Raw genomic sequence first — 22,487 nt, forward strand, 5'->3', positions numbered from 1 at the left:
ATTACAAACTTTTCAGTTATTACCTTTTAAAAATACTACAATATTTTGACATAAACCGAAAAATAAAAAAAGTGACTTATTACCTGTTACCCCGAGATGGTCCAGTTATTGTTCATTTCATACATCCTGTAGTGATATATATATATATATATATATATATATATATTTTTAAATAATTTATTGATCGATCAGCGCATTTAGTGCTATACAGATCATTTCTAAAAAATATAAATACAATACATGACACTGAATTGAGGGCAGCCTAGATTGGGCTCCTCAATGAACAAAAATAATTGTTAATAAATAATTATTTACGTAAGTTGGTGTGATGATAAGTTTTGATTATAATATGAGGTTCATTGGAAGTCGGCTCTTGATTCTGGTGGGAAATGTGGACTTCCTTCCGAGAGAGTAGAATAAAATATATGAATCTTACAAAATTAAAAAATGGACTCAAGTAAACCTAAAAGGACTAAATGAACCTTAAAAAGTGTTTATGAGAAAAGATTGAAATTTACAATGTGTGATTATGATATTCATATGCATATTCAGTAAAAATTTCAATTCTATATCTAAAAAATTGTGAATTTTAGCAATTTCAGTAGCGCATCACCTTAAATTACGTTGACATTAACACATTGTCGGCAGAGTCAAATTTTGTGCAGTAGTGGAAGCTGTAGTATTGAAGTTCGTGCGCTAACATGTGCACTGTAGCATCAGATATATTCTGGAATCAAGCTACACTTGTACAATAAAATTATTCGTGTAGGTCTTCGCTAGCATTTCACAAGTGTTGTTCCTTTGATAAATTGGTTACTTAGACATGCCGAAATTTGCAGCATCATACGCAAATTTACTTCGGAAATCAATAAACGATGATTCTAATCTATTTTCACAACAGATGGTGAAAAAAATCTTCTGTCAGACTTGCCAAAAGTCAGTAGGCTATTCATTAAACAATTAAGTAAATAGTAGCTTTCGGACCAAGCCTTCTGTTACCTAGTTTCAGTAATTTGAGAGAGAAATTCTATCTTTAACCAGGAGTTAAGCCTGAAAGTTCAGTGGTTAGAACACCAGCACTTAAACGGAACAAACCCAAGTTACAGTCTCGGTCCAGGATAGAACTTTCCTATTCCAATTATTCAGTACTCATGCTGATCATTGGCTTTTACTTACATCTACAGTTATTTTCCAGTTAAACATAATTTTCTAAGTGATTTAATTTCTTCGCCATTTATATTTTATATTTAAATTGAGAGGCTAATATTGGAGTTCAGCATCTGTGACAGTGGTGAAATTTGCTCCTGTGACATCCTGTGTTGTTAAAAGGACATTTTCAGCATACAAAGCGTTGTTGACAGACAATACAGAAAGATTTGCACCAGAAAATTTAGATATGTGGCTTGTCATATATTTAAGAAAGTCTTATACAGTAAGTCTGATAATGCGTACCATAACATATTTTCTTACATTAAGTGCATAATACATACAGTTTCGCAATTTTCTCCGTGGTCTTGTGTCTAATATGCTATGTATAGTGAAACAGAAGTTCACTAATTTCGGTTGTCAACAATGAATTTTTATATGTAAACATGTGGCGACAAAAAGACGATGATAGATTGAGACCACAACAGACAAATGAGGTCTAATACTGCACTGGATGAAGAATCTTCCACCAGCGTATCTCAGGCAGTAGTGTGTTTGCCTGCTGTTCCAGAGTTGCACTTGGGTTGGATCACCTGGTTGGATTTTCTGATATTTTTCCCCCAACAGCAAGGTGAATTTCAGGTAATTCATGGCGAACCTTCGGCCTCATCTCGCCAGATATCATCTTGCTATCACCAATTCCATTGATGCTAAATACCGGTAACTTTGTAGTTGATATATCATTGTTAAATAACCTACTAACAAGAAGAAAGGAAAATGTATTTTGTTTGTAGTTGTATATTAAAATTTCTAAAATATGTTTCCATGATATTTATTTTAGGTGTAAATACATTGTGATTTAATGAAAATATGATATACAAAATTATGTCAGTCAAAACTTAAAAATAAAAATATATCTTTGCATTCCACATTTGATTACATACACGATCATTCATCAATTCACTCTTTTAAAAATAATGTTATTAGGTATTCTGATTTCACTTTGAGGTTGGAGGGGATAATTTAAATTTATGAATCACCATATTTATTTAAATAATATTTTTCTGTTACACTTCAAATTGTGAGAGTCTTTTAAATTATGAAACTTTACTAAAGTTACTGATTATATTACTATGATGTACCGAAGTACATATGGAATTTCAGTGCAGTAATTCTGCGTTTCCAAATGGTCAAGAATTGATAGAACAGAGAAAAATTCTCTCCTGCACCGGGACTCGAACCTGGGTTTCCAGCTTTACGTGCTGGCACTTCATCCACTAACCACACTGAATTCAAGTTCCGATGCCGGATATAATACCTCTCATTTTAAGTTCTACCTACAAAGAGGAACACAGTAGGTAGAACTTACGATGAAAGGGATTCAATCCAGCATCAGAACTTGAATTCGGTGTGGCTTAGTGGATAAAGCGTCAAGACGTAAAGCTGGAAATCCGGGTGTGAGTCCCAGCGCCGAAGAGTATGTTTCTGCGTTCTACTGATTCTTCACCATAAAGATACTGAGCTGAAATATAAATAAATTACTAACAGCTAATAGTAATGCTCTTCTACACAAAATTAGGAGAAAAATTGTTATCTTGTTGGACTAAAAATATTTGAGAAGAAAAAGAGAAATAAATATTTATTCTATATGTGTGATCAAGTGTGTTGAAAGAAATGTGATTTCAGAACAAAGAATACCTAAGAACAATGTAATGACATTTTATTTTATGATAGTGAAGGCAGAATCCCACTGACCCCTTGCCTTGTCGTGCCAGGCTAGGATTATATGCAAAAGTAGGGTATAATTCCATACTCACACATAGTTTCATACTAAATACTTGTACAATCTTGATCCTGACAGTGAATTTGAACAAATGGTATACTAAAATAATTAAGACAACAGTCTTTAGTACTATTGTGGCCCTCTAGGACAATTTTTTTCTTTGGGAAAACATGATTATTGTTGAGTGCTAAATTTATCAGTTTCTTTGTGGCTTACATGGCTGGGTTCTGAATGAATAATTATTACGTTTAGTTGTTGATAAATGCACTGTGTCTCTAAAAAATATTAACATGATATGGGTAGTGATTCAGTGTATGTTTATGTAATTATACACAGAACCTTGGGGGCAACATGTTTTCAGTTCAAAATTAAGTACCCAAAGTTCTTTTCCCCCCAACTAACATTCTATATGCATTTCTGGATTCGTCCATACGTGCTACATGCCCTGCCCATCTCAAACGTCTGGATTTAATGTTCCTAATTATGTCAGGTGAAGAATACAATGCGTGCAGTTCTGTGTTGTGTAACTTTCTCCATTCTCCCGTAACTTCATCTCTCTTAGCATCAAATACCTTCCTAAGCATCTTATTCTCAAACACCCTTAGCCTCTGTTCCTCTCTTGAAGTGAGAGTCAAATGGAATATTTACTAAATTTAAAATTAATTGTTAATTTCATATAAACTCCTGAAAGTCATAAAATAAATGTTATGAATCCTTAATCTCTCTTTTTAGCACCTAGAAATCCGTTCTCTAGTGATAACATTTTCTGATAGAGGAAGAATTAATTTTTTTAATGAAAAAGACGTTAAGGGAGCCTTGGGGGGGGGGGTTGCCGAAGCAGGAGTGGTACATGGACTCTGTTGGCTGTAGGGACCAGTCGTTAAGGGGGTCAAGTGGTTAGGTCAATGCGCGTAGAGGATCGGTGGGCATGCAATTCATCCCGTATTGGGGAGTGTACAGTAGACTTCAGGTCGTAGTGTGGGGTATGTCCCCTCCCTCCCAACAAGGAAAAAAAAAAACAACTTTTTTTTTTTTTTTCGCCAAATTCCTCGAACTTCAGTCATAACTTCCCTTTAATAAATTGGGGGGGAAACAAACTCAGTCTCTAGGTACACGAGTTGAATAAAGAGGAGAATATGAATTTTAGCGATTCAGTATTTTAATTAAATTGTAATAATAAATTGTTTCGGATATAATTTTAAGTGAAAAATGTTTAGTGATTTGCATAAACAGGCATAAAATGAAACTGGACCATGAGATGACATCAGTGAAGGATTGTCAGATATTGCACATTTACCTCTAAATTGTTCGAGAAAATTCAAGCTATATTATAAAGTTCTTCTGCAGGAAGTGTTTCGTAGCAAAACAAAATATGTATCCTATATACGCATATCTTGGAGCAACAGTATAGTACATTATGCAACGAGCCTATAATGATAGTAATTAAGAAGCGAGTATGGATGTTTATGAAACGAACGCAAGCGAGTTTCATAATTTTCATACGAGCTTCTTAATTACCATTATAGGCGAGTTTCATACGACCATATTTCTAACTTGATATTATCGGTATTCAGATGTATACATTTTATTTGTATCTGACAAGATCGGAAGTGACCTTGTTCTAGGTCGTGAATTGTGAAATGTGCGCAGACGCGAAAGTATTGATTTTTTCCGAGGAACAATAATGTCATTGACCTTGACGTAGTCCCGTTAAACTTGATAATATTATAATATTATAACCTTGATTATTGAATTCGACATTGAAAAACGAGATGGCAAATTGAATTTATTTGAATATTATTTACAATTAACGCTAATTATTATAGTAACAGAACATAACCTTCTGTGACAGTATTGGATTTCCAGCCTCCGTGACTTTTCACTAATTCTCTTTCGATTGCATATCCGAGAATAATCGATACTTGCGGTTTTATAACGGTACAAACCTGACTTGTCATTGGCTGAACACATGTAAGCTGAGTTATCATTGGCTGAAGACCTGTACTTTAATGAGTAGGTGTACTTTAATGACATGCATTAAAGGACTGCTACCAGGTGTATAATTAGTACATTTCGGCATGGTCGAGCATAAACAAATATAAATGACACTCGGGAGGAAATTAAACGCAGAATAAATATGGAAAATGCCTGTTATTATTCGGTTGAGAAGCTTTTATCATCTAGTCTGCTGTCAAAAAATCTGAAAGTTAGAATTTATAAAACAGTTGTATTACCGGTTCTGTATGGTAGTGAAACTTGGACTCTCACTTTGAGAGAGGAACAGAGATTAAGGGTGTTTGAGCATAAGGTTCTTAGGAAAATATTTGGGACTAAGAGGGATGAAGTTACAGGAGAATGGAGAAAGTTACACAACGCAGAGCTGCACGCATTATATTCTTCACCTGACATAATTAGGAACATTAAATCCAGACGTTTGAGATGGGCAGGGCATGTAGCTCGTATGGGCGAATCCAGAAATGCATATAGAGTGTTAGTTGGGAGGCCGGTGGGAAAAAGACCTTTGGGGAGGCCGAGACGTAGATGGGAAGATAATATTAAAATGGATTTGAGGGAGGTGGGATATGATGGTAGAGACTGGATTCATTTTGCTCAGGATAGAGACCTATGGCTGGTTTATGTGAGGGCGGCAATGAACCTCCGGGTTCCTTAAAAGCCAGTAAGTAAGTAAGTATATACGCAAAGGAGAAAAAAACAAGCTGTTACTAAGCATGTACTTACGGCTTTTAAGGAATCTGGAGGTTCATTGCCGTGCTCACATAATCCCGCCATCTATCCTAAACATATACACTGAAAGTAATGTATTTAATAAATAAAAATTTTCGCTAGTGCTCTTTTGCTATTATTTTCTTCACAAGCGTCATTCCTTGCATTACTGTCTGTGTAAAAATTGGTTATTTACGCCACATAGAGTTTCATGGTCTCCAGTGTTCATAAGTTGCTCTTACGTATTCTCCGTGCCATTTGTTGAGGGGGTAGGTACAGCTTAGTCGCCTTAAAAACATTTTTTGTAAATAATTTTTGTAATTTACACCAACTATTCAAGTTTATTTTGGTGAATATCTGTATTAGTTTTAAAGTTGTGAATTTTAAGGGGAGTCTGTACTGCCTATCCCAGCAATGTAAATTTCATCTAATTTAGGTGCACTTTTCTCAGGACTTACATAAGATACACATTTGAAATTTTTAGGGGTTATTCTTCAAGTATTATTGTATGTATCAGGCTAAAATTACGGTCTTTATCTTTTATTACTCTGCTTTACATTGATGGGATGGTAGTACAGACTCCCCTTTGCAGTATGCTGCACATGATACCTCATTTTGTATTTTGCCTATCTTTAATGCTCTTTTACCATTAGCTACATTTTAAAAACCCATTTCAGCGATATTTCTGCAACTACTGAAAAGAATTTTAATTTTTTTTTGTATACCAGTATGTTGCTGTAGCTTTCCAATGGCCACTTTTGGGATCATTTAACCCATTTTGCTTCTTTTCTCCCAGTAAAGAGCACTCAGATTTCTGCACTGCTGCGTTTCTTCCTTCAGTTTAGAGGCAGAATTGTTGTTCAGTTTGCACTACCCAGGGGACACGTGTGACTTGAGAGAATGTCACAGATGCGAGCAACTCTTTACCGGTATGTTTACATATACATCTTCTACAAAAATGACTAGACTCAGGCCTCTTTGTTAGATACTTTGTTTACAAAAAAAAATTTTGGAACTAAAATACATTGAAAACTTATTAAATAAATATAAACATAAATAATTAAAAAAATATTACTTATTTATCTAGAACTCTGATTGTAGCCAACCTTGTACAGCTCATGCATTTTGTGAAGACACTCGCGACGTGCAGTATGGGAACGTTTCTGTGGAGGGGGTAGGAATAGAAGGGAAGGTCTGGCGTGTGTCTACCGAGTGTAAGGCAAAGACAAACCCATTCCCCAATAATTCGTAAGAAGACTCATCCGATCTCGTGTGCAGCTCTGTCGGAAGAATGGGGGAGTGTTTGGACATAATGCATGAGCTGTACAGCTGTTTTAGCTTTAAAATGAAAATAACAGAACGTGGAAATGTTGAAAATTGGATGAGTTAAGAGCGAAAACCTGGACCCTAAGAGAGAGAGAGAGAGAGAAATAACTCGTCCGGCCTTAATTAAGGATGACCACGAGGATCCGGAAATTAATAGCAAACAAATATAATCAATTAAATATGAATATTGTTATAAAAATAAAATGTAATAATTAAGAACCAGTGATTATCAATTATAAAATAAAATCTTAGAAGATGACTATAAAATTATACTTATAAATAAAAGATTTTATTTAAAATTAGCATATCCTTAATTAAGGCCTTCTGAGTGGTATAAATGAAACTGTATAATCTGCAGGGAATCTTTAAGAATTTGCGAGATCATTTTTTTAATTTCAAAAGATGATATTGATAATTGTTTAAAAAAATTATATGTAAATTTTGGTAAAGAACTCCGAGCACCAAAAAATAAACCTGTCACTGACCAATTGAAGAGAGAGATGTTATACTTGGCACTAAGGTAGGGAATACAAGGTTCATAAATGGCCCTCTTTTCCTGATCAACCTGATGAGCTTGGTTTAGATTTCTCTCCATGCGTATAGTTGGATCTATGATAATAGCCTTTTGTTGTTGCCTGTTTATTGCTATTATATCTGCTCTTTTGTGAGGGTCGTCTTCAGTAAGTTTTCTATGCATTAATTAGCAACTGTGTATCAGCTATGTACACTAAGAAAAAATATATTTCATATGGTCAGCTGTACCTAGTCCCTTAACAAAACTATTTTCCTCTTCACAACGTCTGGAATATCAGAACCTGCAGATATACGTGGGATGTCGACGATAAATTTGGTGGCCTGGGATCAATGGGTTCCAGGAATAATGTTTTTAATGATAATCTGTGAAATTATAAAAACTTGCGTGGTGCATGTTGTGTTCAGTGGGATTCTGTCTTGTACCAATGACATCACAATCTATATGGAATGTCACTTATAAAGGATGAGGAAATATGACATGTTCATTATCACACAGAAATGGTTTCAGAATTACTTATATCACTGCTTTGTGTCGAGCAATCATCACAGATATTTGATTTCTTACCTTTTACTTGCGCTACCACTAATGATTTTCTGTGACCCATTTTGGTTACAATTGCACCGTTATTTTGATCAGATTTCGGCCTGAAGAGTACCTCAATTCCATACTGCGATATACCACGTGTCTCCGGTACACAGAAGAACACAAATGGAACTCCCAGCAGACATACACTTCCATACAACCACAGAGCACCGTGGAGCTTCAGAGTTGAGCTCAAATCCAAGAATGTTTTTGTCACTATGAAAGCACTTAACCAACTGATTGCACCTGTAATGGAGCTGGCAATGCTCCTATGCCGTTGAGGGACAAGTTCGCCGATAATTATTCCAGAAACAGGACCTAAGCCAATTGAGTTTGCTATTATGTATATCATAATTGCAACCATGGGCAGCCAACCGAGTAAAGTACCACCCATGCCATCGAGATCATTGTGGTAGTAGTGGTAGCAGGCCAAGCCAACCAGAGAGAGTCCCATTATAGCCTGGAAAATATAAAATGAGCACATTTACGTTATATTAAATGCATACATAAAACCATTGACTATAGTCCCGTCGCTCTAATTTCCGGCAGCCAATCGCGTTGCAGGTCGACTACATTTAAACGTGTGCGTCTTGTGATTCGCTGATGAAGACGTTATTCATTTCTTAAGGCTCGATAAATACTTAATATAATCGCTCGCCATTTTGGCTCTTTCGTTGGGTTTGCAGAAAGCACACGAAGACGTTATTTGCTGCTCAATTATTTGCTGAATTACAGTGCGTTTGATTTATTATCATAGGAGCTACGACATGATAATGTTTAACGGTGTGGCAAATAGATTCCTTGTATGGTAGCTCGGCAACGTAAGAACAAAAATGGCGAACGATACTACCTACCTAGACTTTATAGAGCCTTCTCTTTCTAAGACGTAAGCAAAGAGGAGGCGTCACGCCGGGAATAACAGCGTCGTGACTATAGTTATACACATTTAATATTTACACTACATCGTTTCTGTTTAGCTCAGTTGACTAACGCGTATTGTTTTAAAATCCTATAAACCCAACTTCGCAGGTTCAAGTCTCCTCGCATCCCAAAAGGTAAATTATTACAAAATTGAAAAAAGATGCATATTAGATATGGATGTAATGTACAAATTACGACGTAGCAGATAGAGAAAAGAGAAGGTCTAGTGGTCAGAGCTTCTGGCTATAGGTCATGAGGTCCCGGGTTCGATTCCCGGTTAGAGCACAGGAATTTTTCCTTAAAGGGGATTATTCCTGTGTTCGTCCGTGGTCTGGAATTTAGGTTAAGTTTAGATTTAAGATCTCTCCTGGCACTACATTATCATAATCATCCTATCACATCATCGGGATAATGTAACTCCGCCTTCCAGGCGCCCCAACCTCAGAAGTGGGTTACAACTAAGCCACGGCCAGGAGAGAAGACCAGAAATGTCGAAAAGACAACCTGGTGGCATTGGATAAAAAAAATATTTACACTACTATACAGTGTGTTTCAGAATTATAGGTACAAACTGCAGAGGTGAATACAGAACTAGAGCTCGGATTTTTAGATGCTAAAAGTCGGGAAAATATTTATTTTTTATGTGCTAAAAATCGGGAAAATATGTGACAAAAAAGGAAAAATATTTAATTATGTCTCAGTTATTTTATATGAATATAAACAATATGCAGAAGTCACCAGTATAAATTATAGTGTCTCGCCAACTGCTGACGAATTACAGTAAAGAATGAGATTTATTCTCAAGTTGTCCATCACAAATAACTGACGATTATCGCGGAACACTGCCTTGTACTGGGAAAAAGAGCGCCCTGGCCTTTGAGAAAGAACATGCACTCCCTGGAGACATATTTATGATTGGAAACGAAAACAGAGGCAGGTGATGTTTATGAAATTGTAATGCTTTCTGAATCAGCATTATGATAACTTACAAGGCACACCTAACTGACACATCAATGTTTACGTGTGTTAGTTACAATACAATTTTTTAGTGATGACAGCTCTTATCGCTTGTGGTGAGAGACAGACTGCAGTTCTACAGGTCCACAGATAGACAATTCAGAGAAGAGTTGAGAACTGTCATGTCTAAGCAACTACACTAAACATTCAGGTGATGATTAATCTGAAATGGGGCTTTTGTCGAAAATTATTTGATGAAAACTTAATTTTTATGTGATTATTTTAAAATATGTATTTACATTTAACAAATTGAAAATACGTGTTTTTCTGTGAAATAAAATTTAAAATATATGCTCAGGTGACCTTATCCGAAATTTAAAACACAATTACGAGTTTCTATTATGGTACAAATAAAATATTTATTTACCTAAGGATCCTAGCCCTATAGAGAACAAGAAACAAAGTAAAATGTCTTAACAAACATAGATCCAGAAATCAGCCTTTTCTGAAATTTATAGGGTTTTATTATGTCTCATCAGTACAGATATTCCAGAATAACATGTGGAGAGAGACATATTTTTAGGAACAACAAAAATGACCTTTTAGAAGGAAAAAAAAATTAGATACAGTAATCTCAAAATTAATGGGAAGAACTGCAGTCGTGTAGCCCTCATGAGCAAGCTGGCACATTATGGTGATGGGAGCAGCAGTGATGACAATGACAAGGATGATGATGATGATGATGATGATGATGATGTCTAAAATGGATACCTGAGATGCTATAAGCAATTTGCGTCTTCCAAGTCTGTCCAGCAGTCCACAGGCCACCAGCGTTGCTACGAGCTGCACTGCTCCAATGACGATGGTTGCCACTTCGACATCGAGACTGGAGCGCGAGCTGAGGAGGATGGTTTGTGTGTAGCACAGAATGGCACGCAGTCCGCAGAAGCGGCTGAGGGCACGAATGGACCCAGTCAGGAGGAGAGGACGTAGAATCTCACGATCACACAGACCACGCAACCTTTCCAGCAACCCAGGACCTTTCTCGCAGTGCATCAATTCCTGAAAGGAATGAAGTGAGCATCAAAATTGAACATTAGTGAAATGCTACGTGTTTGAGGAACAGTGTATCATATACAAGGTATTTCTGGTTAAATGTTCATTATTTGAGGGAGGTAGTATATAGCTAATTGAACATTGTTTTTAACACGACGTATTTTTGTCTTAAGCTATAGAGTTACAAAGACAATTGCGCTGGATAGTATGAATAAGAACGAACACAACAAAATGAATATAGTCTCTATAAATCAGTTTCATTAGAAAAATAATATAGTACTCACGAAATAAGGCCATGATTTCTAAATTTTGGAAATTATTTTCACAGGATGTCTTTTTATGAACGTGTGTCATATTTAAGGTTTAGCTTCAGTTGAATTAGCCCAAAATATTAATCCATATTTTATTATAGAGTGAAAGCATGCCAGATCAGCTTACCACTTTAAATAACAAGGGAACTTGAAAGAGAAGAAAATGGTCTGGCAGTCAAAACTGAGGTTACAACAGGCAATTGGTCTAACATTTGACAAGAGGAAAAGGTGAAAACATAGAAAAAGATAAAGAAAAATGGAGAAAAAACAAAATACAATGAAAAACGGAATGATAAAATAAGCAAGAAAGGACATAAAAAGAAAAGAAGCAGGACAAAAAATTCAAGTAGCAGGAGTAGCAAAAATTGAAAAGAAAGAGAAGAAAAAATTAGATGCGGGAGTAGCAGAAATTGGAGAGAAAAAGAAGAAAGGAAAGAGATGCAGAAGTAGCAGAAATTGGAGAGAAAAAGAAGAAAGGAAAGAGATGCAGAAGTAGCAGAAATTGGAGAGAAAGAGAAGAAAAAAGAGATGTTGGAGTAGCAAAAATTGGAGAGAAAGAGGAAAAAGAAAAGAGAAGCAGGACTAGCAGAAATTGAACAGAAAGAGGAGAAAGATAAGAGAAGCAGGAGTAGAAGAAACTGGACAGAGAGAGGAGAAAAAAGAGATGCTGAAGTAGCAAAAATTGGAGGGAAAGAGGAAAACGAAAAGAAAAGGAGTAGCAGAAATTGGAGAGAAAGAGAAGGAAAAGAAGAGTTGCAAGAGTAGCAGAATTTGGAAACAGAAGTAAGGAAAGAAATGCAGGTGTAGCAGAAATTGGAGAGAAAGATAAGAAAGAAAAGAGAACCAAGAGTAGCAGAAATTGGAGAGAAAGACAAAAAAGAAAAGAGATGCAGGACTAGCAGAAACTGAACAGAAAGGGGAGAAAGATAAGAGAAGCAGGAGTAGCAGAAATTGGACAGAAAGAGGAGAAAAAAAAAGATGCTGAAGTAGTAAAAATTGGAGGGAAAGAGGAAAAAGAAAAGAGAAGCAGGAGTAGCAGAAATTGGAGAGAAAGAGAAGGAAAAGAAGCGATGCAAGAGTAGCAGAATTTGGAAAGAGAAATAAGGAAAGGAGCGCAGGAGTAGCAGAAATTGGAGAGAAAGGTAAGAAAGAAAAGAGAAGCAGGAGTAGCAGAAATTGGAGAGAAAGATAAGAAAGAAAAGAGGAGTAGCAGAAATTGGAGAGAAAGAGAAGGAAGAAAATAGAAGCAGGAGTAGCAGAAATTGGAGAGAAAGAGAAGGAAGAAAAGAGAAGCAGGAGTAGCAGAAATTGGAGAGAAAGATAAGAAAGAAAAGAAGCAGGAGTAGCAGAAATTGGAGAGAAAGAGAAGCAGGAGTAGCAGAAATTGGAGAGAAAGAGAAGGAAGAAAAGAGAAGCAGGAGTAGCAGAAATTGGAGAGAAAGAGAAGGAAGAAAAGAGAAGCAGGAGTAGCAGAAATTGGAGAGAAAGATAAGAAAGAAAAGAGAAGCAGGAGTAGCAGAAATTGGAGAGAAAGAGAAGCAGGAGTAGCAGAAATTGGAGAGAAAGAGAAGAAAGAAAAGAGAAGCAGGAGTAGAAGAAATTGGAGAGAAAGAGAAGGAAGAAAAGAGAAGCAGGAGTAGCAGAAATTGAACAGAAAGAGAAGAAAAGAGATGCAGGAGTAGCAGAAATTGGAGAGAAAGAGAAGCAGGAGTAGCAGAAATTGGAGAGAAAGAGAAGGAAGAAAATAGAAGCAGGAGTAGCAGAAATTGGAGAGAAAGAGAAGGAAGAAAAGAGAAGCAGGAGTAGCAGAAATTGGAGAGAAAGATAAGAAAGAAAAGAGAAGCAGGAGTAGCAGAAATTGGAGAGAAAGAGAAGCAGGAGTAGCAGAAATTGGAGAGAAAGAGAAGAAAGAAAAGAGAAGCAGGAGTAGCAGAAATTGGAGAGAAAGAGAAGGAAGAAAAGAGAAGCAGGAGTAGCAGAAATTGAACAGGAAGAGAAGAAAAGAGATGCAGGAGTAGCAGAAATTGGAGAGAGAGAGAAGAAAAAGCAAAGAACAGCAGGGTAACAGGAATTGGAGAAAAAGAGAAGAAGGAAAAGAAAATAGAAGATTAAGTAGGAGAGGAACTGGAGAAGCAGGAGAAGAGAAGGTGAGAAACGAAAACAACCCAGCAAGAAATTACGAGGAATATAAGTAGGAAGAAGTGCAGAAAAGAGTATGAGAAGAGAAGATATTAAGCAGAACATCGTGTGTTAATACATAATGTTACATACCTGGAACTCAGCAGTTATGTCATATACAGGACCACGAAGCCAGCGGAGAGCTGCAATAGCCTGTTCTATGCGCCCTCGAGCCACCAGGTAGCTTGGGGACTCCGGCAACACAAAAGGCAACAATAGCGCAGGCAATGTGAGCGCGCCGCCGAAGAGAGCCAGCTCCTCCCAGTCGAGCCACGCCCCTGCAGTGTAACACACGAGGATTCCCACGTTGAACATGAGCACCGGCACGCAGCCAAGAGCACCACGCCATTGTGCAGAGGCTGTCTCGCTGACGTAGAGCTGGGAAGCGTCAGCGATGATGCCGAGACAGGTGCCCAGTACAAAGTGGGCTACGTACAGGGACAAGACATTGGGAGCGAGTGCTATGAGTATCCAGGCAAAGATGAGTGGGATGGCCACCAGCCACAGAGCACGGCGACGCCCCAGGGAGATGCACGGTCCAGCCAGCACTCCCCCCACCAGGGCGCCCAGCATCATGAGACTGGCCACCCATGATCCTTCGTTCTCTGTTATCTGCAACCTAGAGTCTGGGTTCTGTAGAGATGGCAGGGCTGGAGTAGCATAGCCCAGACTGGCTCCACTTGCGAGATTCACCCAGCAGGAGAGCAGGGCAGCCAGCAACTGAAAAGAAAAATTGACAGTGGATTCAGAGAAATACCAATGATAGCGAGAAACGTCTATAATTGAAATGATGTAGTAATAGTGCTTCATTTAACATTATAGTAGGTGGTGGTGGTGGTGGTGGTGGTGGTGGTGGTGGTGGTGGTGGTGGTGGTGGTGGTGGTGGTGGTGGTGGTGGTGGTGGTGGTGGTGGTGGTGGTGGTGGTGGTGGTGGTGGTGGTGGTGGTGGTGGTGGTGGTGGTGGTGGTGGTAGGTTATTTTACGACGCTTTATTTACATCTTAGGTTATTTAGCATCTGAATGAGATGAAGGTGATGACGCCGGTGAAATGAGTCCGGGGTCCAGCACCGAAAGTTACCCAGCATTTGCTCATATTGGGTTGAGGAAAAACCCCGGAAAAAACCTCAACCAGGTATCTTGCCCCAACCGGGAATCGAATCCGGGCCACCTGTTTGCACGGCCAGATGTGCTAACCATTACTCCACAGGTGTGGACTAGTAGTAGTAGTAGTAGTAGTAGTAGTAGTAGTAGTGGTGATGGTAGTGACAGTGGTGTGGTAATGGTGCTGGTGATGGTGGTGTGGTAGTGGTGGTGGTAGTAGTAGTGGTGGTAATGGTAGTGGTTGCAGTGGTGTTGTAGTAGTAGTGGTGGTGGTGGTAGTGGTATTGGCAGTGGTATGGTGCTGGTATTGGTCATGATAGTGGTGGTAGTAATATCCTCAAGAAAAATCTAAGAATGTTTAAATAGTTATATTTTAAGATTTTAACAACTGATCAACTAAAATATGTTATTAAAAGTTGTGTAATCAAGAAGTATAAAATATTATTTTTATCTGTGAAATCAGTCCAGGAATTCATGGAATGCCTGTTGTATAGTGTATATATTTTATCTTCTCTCTCTCTCGTGGATGTAGAGTGAACGTGACAGTGCACAGAGCAGCTGCACATATGTGAGGAGAGGAAGATAAAATGTATGCACAGTATAATAACAACATTACAGAAAAGTACATTTTGACTTACCTGTGGAAACAGTCTTGGTTTTGATGGTTTAATTAAAATATCTGTACTACTTCTGGATTCCGGAATCCATGTTGGTATATTCGCATCCTTGCTGTCTCTTGCAGATAAAGCACCTGTAATGTTCGCAATCTCTCCAGTCTGAAGGCACAAATTACTTCCATAAAATGTCGTCATGTCTGCAAGTAAAATCGCCAAATTTAATATTACATAGCACAAGCTGAAGTGACAGGAAAAATAGGCACACAATCTCTGCTTAACATAATTAGCAACTTATGAACTTTATACTATTTTAATGTACCGAAGTACATATGATATTTCCATGCAGATATTCTGCGTCATCGTATGATGAAAAAATAATGGAACGGAGAAAAATTCTCTCCGACACCGGGATTTGAACCCGAGTTTTCAGCTCTACGTGCTGATGCTTTATCCACTAAGCCACACCGGATACCCACCCCGGCACATCGGACAGAATCGTCTCAGATTAAATTCCAACTCTTGGGTTCCCTCTAGTGGCCACCCTCTGCACTACGTTGTACATGTCTATGAATGTAGGACTGAAGTCCACACATGTGCTGAGGTGCACTCTTTGTGAGTGACTAGTTGGCCGGGATCCGACAGATTAAGCGCCATCTTAAATCACGAATTGATTTACGCATATCAGTCCTACGTTCATAGACATCTATGACGTAGTGCAGAGGGCGGCCACTAGAGGGAACCCAAGAGTTGGAACTTAATCTGAGACGATTTTGTCCAACGCCGGGGTGGGTATCCGGTGTGGCTTAGTGGATAAAGCATCAGCACGTAGAGCTGAAAACGCGGGTTCAAATCCCGGCGCCGGAGAGAATTTCTCTCCGTTCCATTACTCTTTCATCATATTATGAATTTTAATATTAATAAACAAAGCACTTTTTTAAAACAAAACCGTACATTAAAATGAATAAAATTTTCTATGCTAAATCGGACAGAAACCATATCTTTTAAGGTAGAAATGTTTGTATTATAAATTATTGACTTTATGAAAAATTCATATAGATTTAACAAGGAACACATTGGACACTTTTCGCAGATTATCGTTACTTTATGGGTATGGAAAAATGAATATTAAAGTTTAGGGAGTGCTTTTGTTTAAATGCAACATATTTTGAATATAAAAATTAGATTATGTATATCAAATACGAAAGAGAACAGAAAGAAACATTATTTCATTCAGAGAAATATTTTCTTTTTCTGTTTGGTTAATAATAATAATAATAATAATAATAATAATAATAATAATAATAATAATATCCTCACTTTCTAAAAAATTCACAGCTGCCGTAGATGCACTGTGACGAATTTTGACATTAACTTAACCAACATGTTTGAAAACAGACTTTGTAATGCAATCAATGGTAATGTTCTTTTTATTACTAGCATAATGTTGAAATATTAACTGCTGTATAGTATTGTAACTCTAGTGTTGAAAGGCATTCAATGCATATCACACTAGGATTGCAATGAGCCTTTCAACACATGTATTACATTTTTTATACTACCGTAAGTTTTATAATATAAAAAATAATATAATAAAATTATTTAACATCTCACACTGCTACAAAACTGAAATCAAGTAGCATTTCATTTTCCATAGTAACGGAAAATATTGTTTATGGGTCATTATTGTTTTGCTTTGACATATTGAATTTTAATTTGTGAAATTGAGAGAAAATAATGATTGAAAATTATAAGAAACGAATTGTTCTCTGAAAAATTGAGACAGTGATATGAACAAGAACGTGAATTGTTCATAATTTAGTGCACACATATTTGTTTCATTTAAATTATATAAAATGTCATTTCTATTTAATTTATAAATCACTGTGGCAAAGTTGTGACTTTAATTTCTATTTCTAATGGATATAGAGAGTAATTAGCTCAATATAATATAATATATATAGAGAGAGAGAGAGAAATAACTCATCCGGCCTTAATTAAGAATGACCACGAGGATCCGGAAATTAATAGCAAACAAATATAATCAATTAAATATGAATATTGTTATAAAAATAAAATGTAATAATTAAGCACCAAAATTATCAATTATAAAATAAAATCTTGGAAGATGAATAAAAGTATACTTATAAATAAAAGATTTTATTTAAAATTATCATATCTTTAATTAAGGCCTTTTGAGGGTATAAATGAAACTGTATAATCTGCAGGGAATCTTTAAGAATTTGCGAGATGGTTTTTTGAATTTCAAAAGATGATATTGATAATTGTTAAAAAAAAAAATTATATGTAAATTTTGGTAAAGAACTCCGAGCACCAAAAAATAAACCTGTCACTGACCAATTGAAGAGAGGGATGTTATACTTGGCACTAAGGTAGGGAATACAAGGATCATAAATGGCCATTATATGGCCATTCATAATTATATTATATGTAATATAATATAATATAATATAATATATTGCCCCTTGGAGTCATGGCTCTAAAGTTTTGGTATCTCAAATCGGCCAAATTTTTATCTCCATTACTGGTGATCGCCGTTGTACTATTTATTTGCATCAACGCTTAAGTATTGCTGTTCAACGTGGAAATGCAATGAGCGTTTTAGGTACTCTTCCCAAATCCAGGCCTTTGGACGAACTCTTTCTTCTGTAAAATTTATTAAGTATTCTGTGTGTAATTATTTATATTTAGTGTTATGAATTTAATATTAGGACATCTTGTAACATTGTATTAAATCAATCTATTTTGTATTGTCACATTATTTGAAATATAGTACGAGAATGAGTAAAACTCATATTCACGGGCTATACAAGAACAAATATAATATAATATAATTTTTTTAATAATATAATATAATATGATTATGATATCATATGATATAATATAATATAATATAATATAATATAATATAATATAATATAATATAATATAATATAATATAATATAATATTAGTACATTTTAATGTAATATCTTATAATATGTTAAAGTGTTGGGTGGACCATACTGTATGTGAATCTTTCTTACACAGCATTATAAACACAATAATATAATGAGCAAAGTTAAGAAAAAACTTAAAAAAGGAAACTGCCATATACATATTCTATTAACTTCGTGGCTAGTTCTACAGACATGAAATACCGGTAATACAATGTTACATATAATACAAGATGTTGAAAAATAATACAACTTTAGATTCTTTTTTTTTTTTACCAAAAATTTAATATTGAAATTAATAATTTACTACAATTCTTCCAATTGTAAATCAGATTAGTAATAAGTCATAGTTAGTAAAATAGTACCGTACCGGTATTAGATTAAACTATAATGATTCAACTGTCAACAGTTACCTGGTGAAACAATTATTTCCAGAAATGCGGATCAGTTGAAGTAGGATGAAAATATATAAATGATTAGTTCCTTCACCTTCCACTTCCCATCCATTACTACACTACACTTCTAGAACAGTGCATATCAAACACGAGGAAGATTCATCCTTTCGGAGCAACTTATCAATAAACAAACATGAAAGCATTTACATAGTCGAAGAATTGATGTGGTAATTTTTTTGAAGACTGATATTTATCAGTTTAATGGTGTGTGGCCCAAAGATTTCATATACAGAGCGTTCATTTCAAAACTTCGCAGTCTAAATAACTATATAAAGTAATTTAATTAAACAAAAAAACACGTCAGTTTAGATATTGAGGGGGCAGTTTAAAACTAGTCTTAACTGCATATTAGTTTTCATCCCCTTACCCCCAGCCACCCCCACTTTGAAATTTCAAATGGCACCCCTATCTTGTGATACTTAAATTTGAAAGAGTATTCAATTGTTTATTCATCTCAATTTTTTTTCGCATCTTCTGTTTTCTATCGTCGCTTGGCAACCTGGATTGTTGTTATTGTTAATTAGAGCTGAAGAGAATAAAGCTACAAAGACTATTGCGCATTTCATGTAATAGTTGTGTTTGTGTATTATATTATTTGAAAATGGTGTATACCCTTCAAGAGAGAACAGAAATTATTCTTATTCATTAAATGTAGGAAATTACACAAAATAAACTGCGTTTTCATCCTACAATCAACTGACAATAACAACAGGTTGCCAGGCAACGATAGAAAACAAAAGATGCGAAAACAAATGAATGAGGTGTATAAACAATTTAATATTATTTCAAATTTAAATATCACAAGATAGGAGTGTCATTTGGAATTTCAAAGTGATGGTGGTTTGGGGGTAAGGGAGTGAAACTTAATAATCAGTTAAGACTGGTTTTAAACTACCCCCTCAATATCTAAATTGACGTGTTCTTTGTTTAATTAAATTAAATTCAAATGTTATAGTTATTTAGATTGGGAAGTTTTGAAATGAAAGCTCTGTATAACCCTGTGCACAAAAATACATAGGATAATGGCATGTATGTCTTGTAAAGGTATTGTGTGAAAATAGAAGTAAAAGTTAATTACTGATTTTTTATAGCTAATCTTCAATGTAAGAAGGAACATCTGTGCCTGTTGATGATTTTGTGCATTAATTGGGTAGAAAATGTTAACTTCTTTTTTTTTTTTTTTTATTCATTCTGATTCATAACTACCTATGTAGATTGAACAAGGGATATGTTGATATATATATTGAAGCATATGGAGATGTTATTGAAACTATGAGAAATTAATTAATTTGGTGCTTCCAGATAAGTGATATACAGTATGCTTCCTGTTGGTTATTTTAGCACTCTTTTCTTCTAATTCAGCACTGTTAGTTGGTTTCAGAAACTTCCAGATGTGGTAATTACGACCTTCTTGGCCTCTGAACGTAGCAAAAAAATTTGAAAGTGGAAATTCGTAACTCCCTGTGATAAGATTATAGTTACCAAAATTGCACTTATTGATGTACGTGAGCAGCAAATTTTCGTTTGATCAGACTTAATTACTTGATTAAAAATGAAATACGACACTCCTAGTTTTAATTCACTTACATCTGAAGCCATGTTAAAAATACAAATAAATATTAAATCCAAGAAGTTCTCATTTAAGGGACAGAATGGTAACAACACAAGTAAACAGGGCAAACCAAATGAGGGGCTTAGAACAAAAAGCAGGTAAGTGACATTATTAAAAAAAATGAGGTAAGTGCGTGTTGTGATAGCCCAAAAGGATGTTTCTTTGGGATAAAATCAGGTAAGTGATCACACTGTGCAGTGCTGCCATATGGGCATCATTTCACCAAACTATTTTATAATATTTCATTGCATGTAGAACTTTAACTGTAACTTCCTCAAAACTAGGTTTCCGTCACTTACCTTCTTTTTGTTCTAAGCCCCTCAAATGAGATAATATACAACTTACAAGTGTAGTGTGCTTGAAAAAAAACGTTTTGTGCCCAATATCGGAGTGTAATCAATGTCTCTTATTTATAACGAATTTAAAAAAAATGTATAATCGTGATTTTTTTTTTGTTTGCTTAGTCAACTGTCCGAAGAAAATGTGAACCTCACAAAATGTGAACCTCACAAGTGATACCAACAAGGCACCACTTACGAGGCAACTAGACCAGGAGATAATGGAGTAGGGTGGCCAGTTCCTTTCTCCCTCCATTGCATACATCTCCGTTCAGCTACATATTACACTAATCAGACTTCAGATGCATACAAACAATTATTCTTTCTCTGACACATTGTCAAGTGAGATGTACTGCCTGATAATAGATGTAGGCCTACTTATCAGCCAGAACCTCAATCAGAGGCAGATTGTGACTTAAGACTTGCAATTATATTAAGTAGGCCTATTTATCGTTAACATACCATAATAATATAATGAGAGTGAACATTTAAAACTCTGAATGTTGTCTTTTTAGTGCCATGTCGACATTTCAAGGTACTACGATGTAGTCGGCCTGCGTTGTGCAATCGGTAGAGTGTTGGCCTGCACCCGAGGTTGCGGGTTCGATCCTGGCTTAGGTCGATAGCATTTAATTGTGCTTAAATGCAATACGATCATGTCAGTAGATTTCCTGCGGGACAAAATTCCAGCACACCGGCGACGCCGATATAACCTCGGAGTTGCGAGCGTTGTTAAATAAAAATAGTTTTCAATTTTACTACGATGTAATCGAATTATGTACCGGTATCAATGTTTTATTTAGGTCCCCATATTACCTAAATGTTCACAGAGAAACTATTCAAATGAAAAGTCTATACAAATGAAACGTATTGCCCTAAAATTTTTTTTTATTAAAGTATTTAGGTACCGTAATAAAAAGGCAATTATTATGTTTTTTTTTAGCTATAGTTATTTAGAACAAGCAACTGCTAAGCAAACATTGAGAGTGAATATCTTACACAGACAGAACATTTTGTAATTTTGACAGCTTGTATGTTCATTTTGAACTTCGTACGTGAACTATGAGAAGTTACGTCACGAAGACCGGAAGACAACAATACGTTCTCTCCTGCCATCTATCTTTAGTCCAAAGACCTTGGGTGTGGTCAAGCAATCACAATATGTTCTCTCCTGCCATCTATGTTTAGTCCAAAGACCGTATAGAGTTTGCTGTTGGCAATGAAAATTCAGTATGTGTTGGCAACCATGTGTCGTCAAAATGGCGGAATAGAAAGGAAGTAGAATATATTACACTTCATTTAAGATCGGTTTTATTTTATACTTATCATTGTGGAAATATATAACGGCAGTTTTACCAGTATAATTTGATTTGACAAAGTATATATATAAATATAGTCTAGGCTACATAGGTAAGCTATTTTATGCATTATATATTGCACTTTCAATGACATAGGTAGTCAGGGTTCAAGGCGGGTAATGCAATTAAAAATATGACCGATTTTTACGTAATTGTCCCTTTTCCTTTTGCTGGCAAAGGTATATGACATTGTTATATTAAGCAGTGCAGTGAAATTGGTACTTACCTGTAATTTTTTAGTGAGTGAATAGAAGTCATCTAATTCCTATGTGACCGACATATATTATTTGTCTCTCCTCTTGAATGTCTATGACCATTTTGATTTGCAATACTGAAACACAATAACATTCAATTAGTATTTATAGTGAAAATAATGTCTATGCAATGCCTAATGACTGTTGTGTAGTAAACAGTCAAAATCCTAATGAAGAGAAATGTGACTTGACATACGCCTATTTTAACCTAGGATATGTAAATTGAACGCTAGAAAGTAAACTACTATAGGCCCTAGTGAAAATATTTAGCATCTGAAGG

The 22,487-nt window shown here is 35.8% G+C and overlaps 2 protein-coding genes across 2 annotated transcripts in view; one reads left to right on the forward strand and one right to left on the reverse strand.

Annotated features, from left to right (window-relative positions):
• Window positions 1–6,357: 6,357 nt before the first annotated feature.
• The window catches only part of LOC138714741 (facilitated trehalose transporter Tret1-2 homolog), a 92,130-nt gene continuing 76,000 nt past the window's right edge, over window positions 6,358–22,487 (reverse strand). The window contains exons 2-6 of the mRNA XM_069846848.1: window positions 22,180–22,284; window positions 15,259–15,434; window positions 13,613–14,239; window positions 10,746–11,036; window positions 6,358–8,556 (exon numbers count right to left, since the gene is read on the reverse strand). Of these exons, the coding sequence (XP_069702949.1) occupies window positions 8,002–8,556; window positions 10,746–11,036; window positions 13,613–14,239; window positions 15,259–15,432 (1,647 nt within the window). The 5' untranslated portion in view covers window positions 15,433–15,434; window positions 22,180–22,284 and the 3' untranslated portion in view covers window positions 6,358–8,001. The remainder of the gene's footprint in view (window positions 8,557–10,745; window positions 11,037–13,612; window positions 14,240–15,258; window positions 15,435–22,179; window positions 22,285–22,487) is intronic.
• mip40 (Myb-interacting protein 40) overlaps window positions 21,838–22,487 on the forward strand; it is a 166,336-nt gene continuing 165,686 nt past the window's right edge. Inside the window, exon 1 of the mRNA XM_069846851.1 lies at window positions 21,838–22,005. The gene's annotated coding sequence lies outside the window, so the exon portion shown is untranslated. The remainder of the gene's footprint in view (window positions 22,006–22,487) is intronic.

The sequence above is a fragment of the Periplaneta americana genome, chromosome 15 (genome assembly GCF_040183065.1).
Source record: "Periplaneta americana isolate PAMFEO1 chromosome 15, P.americana_PAMFEO1_priV1, whole genome shotgun sequence".
Classification (NCBI taxonomy): Eukaryota; Metazoa; Arthropoda; class Insecta; order Blattodea; family Blattidae; genus Periplaneta; species Periplaneta americana.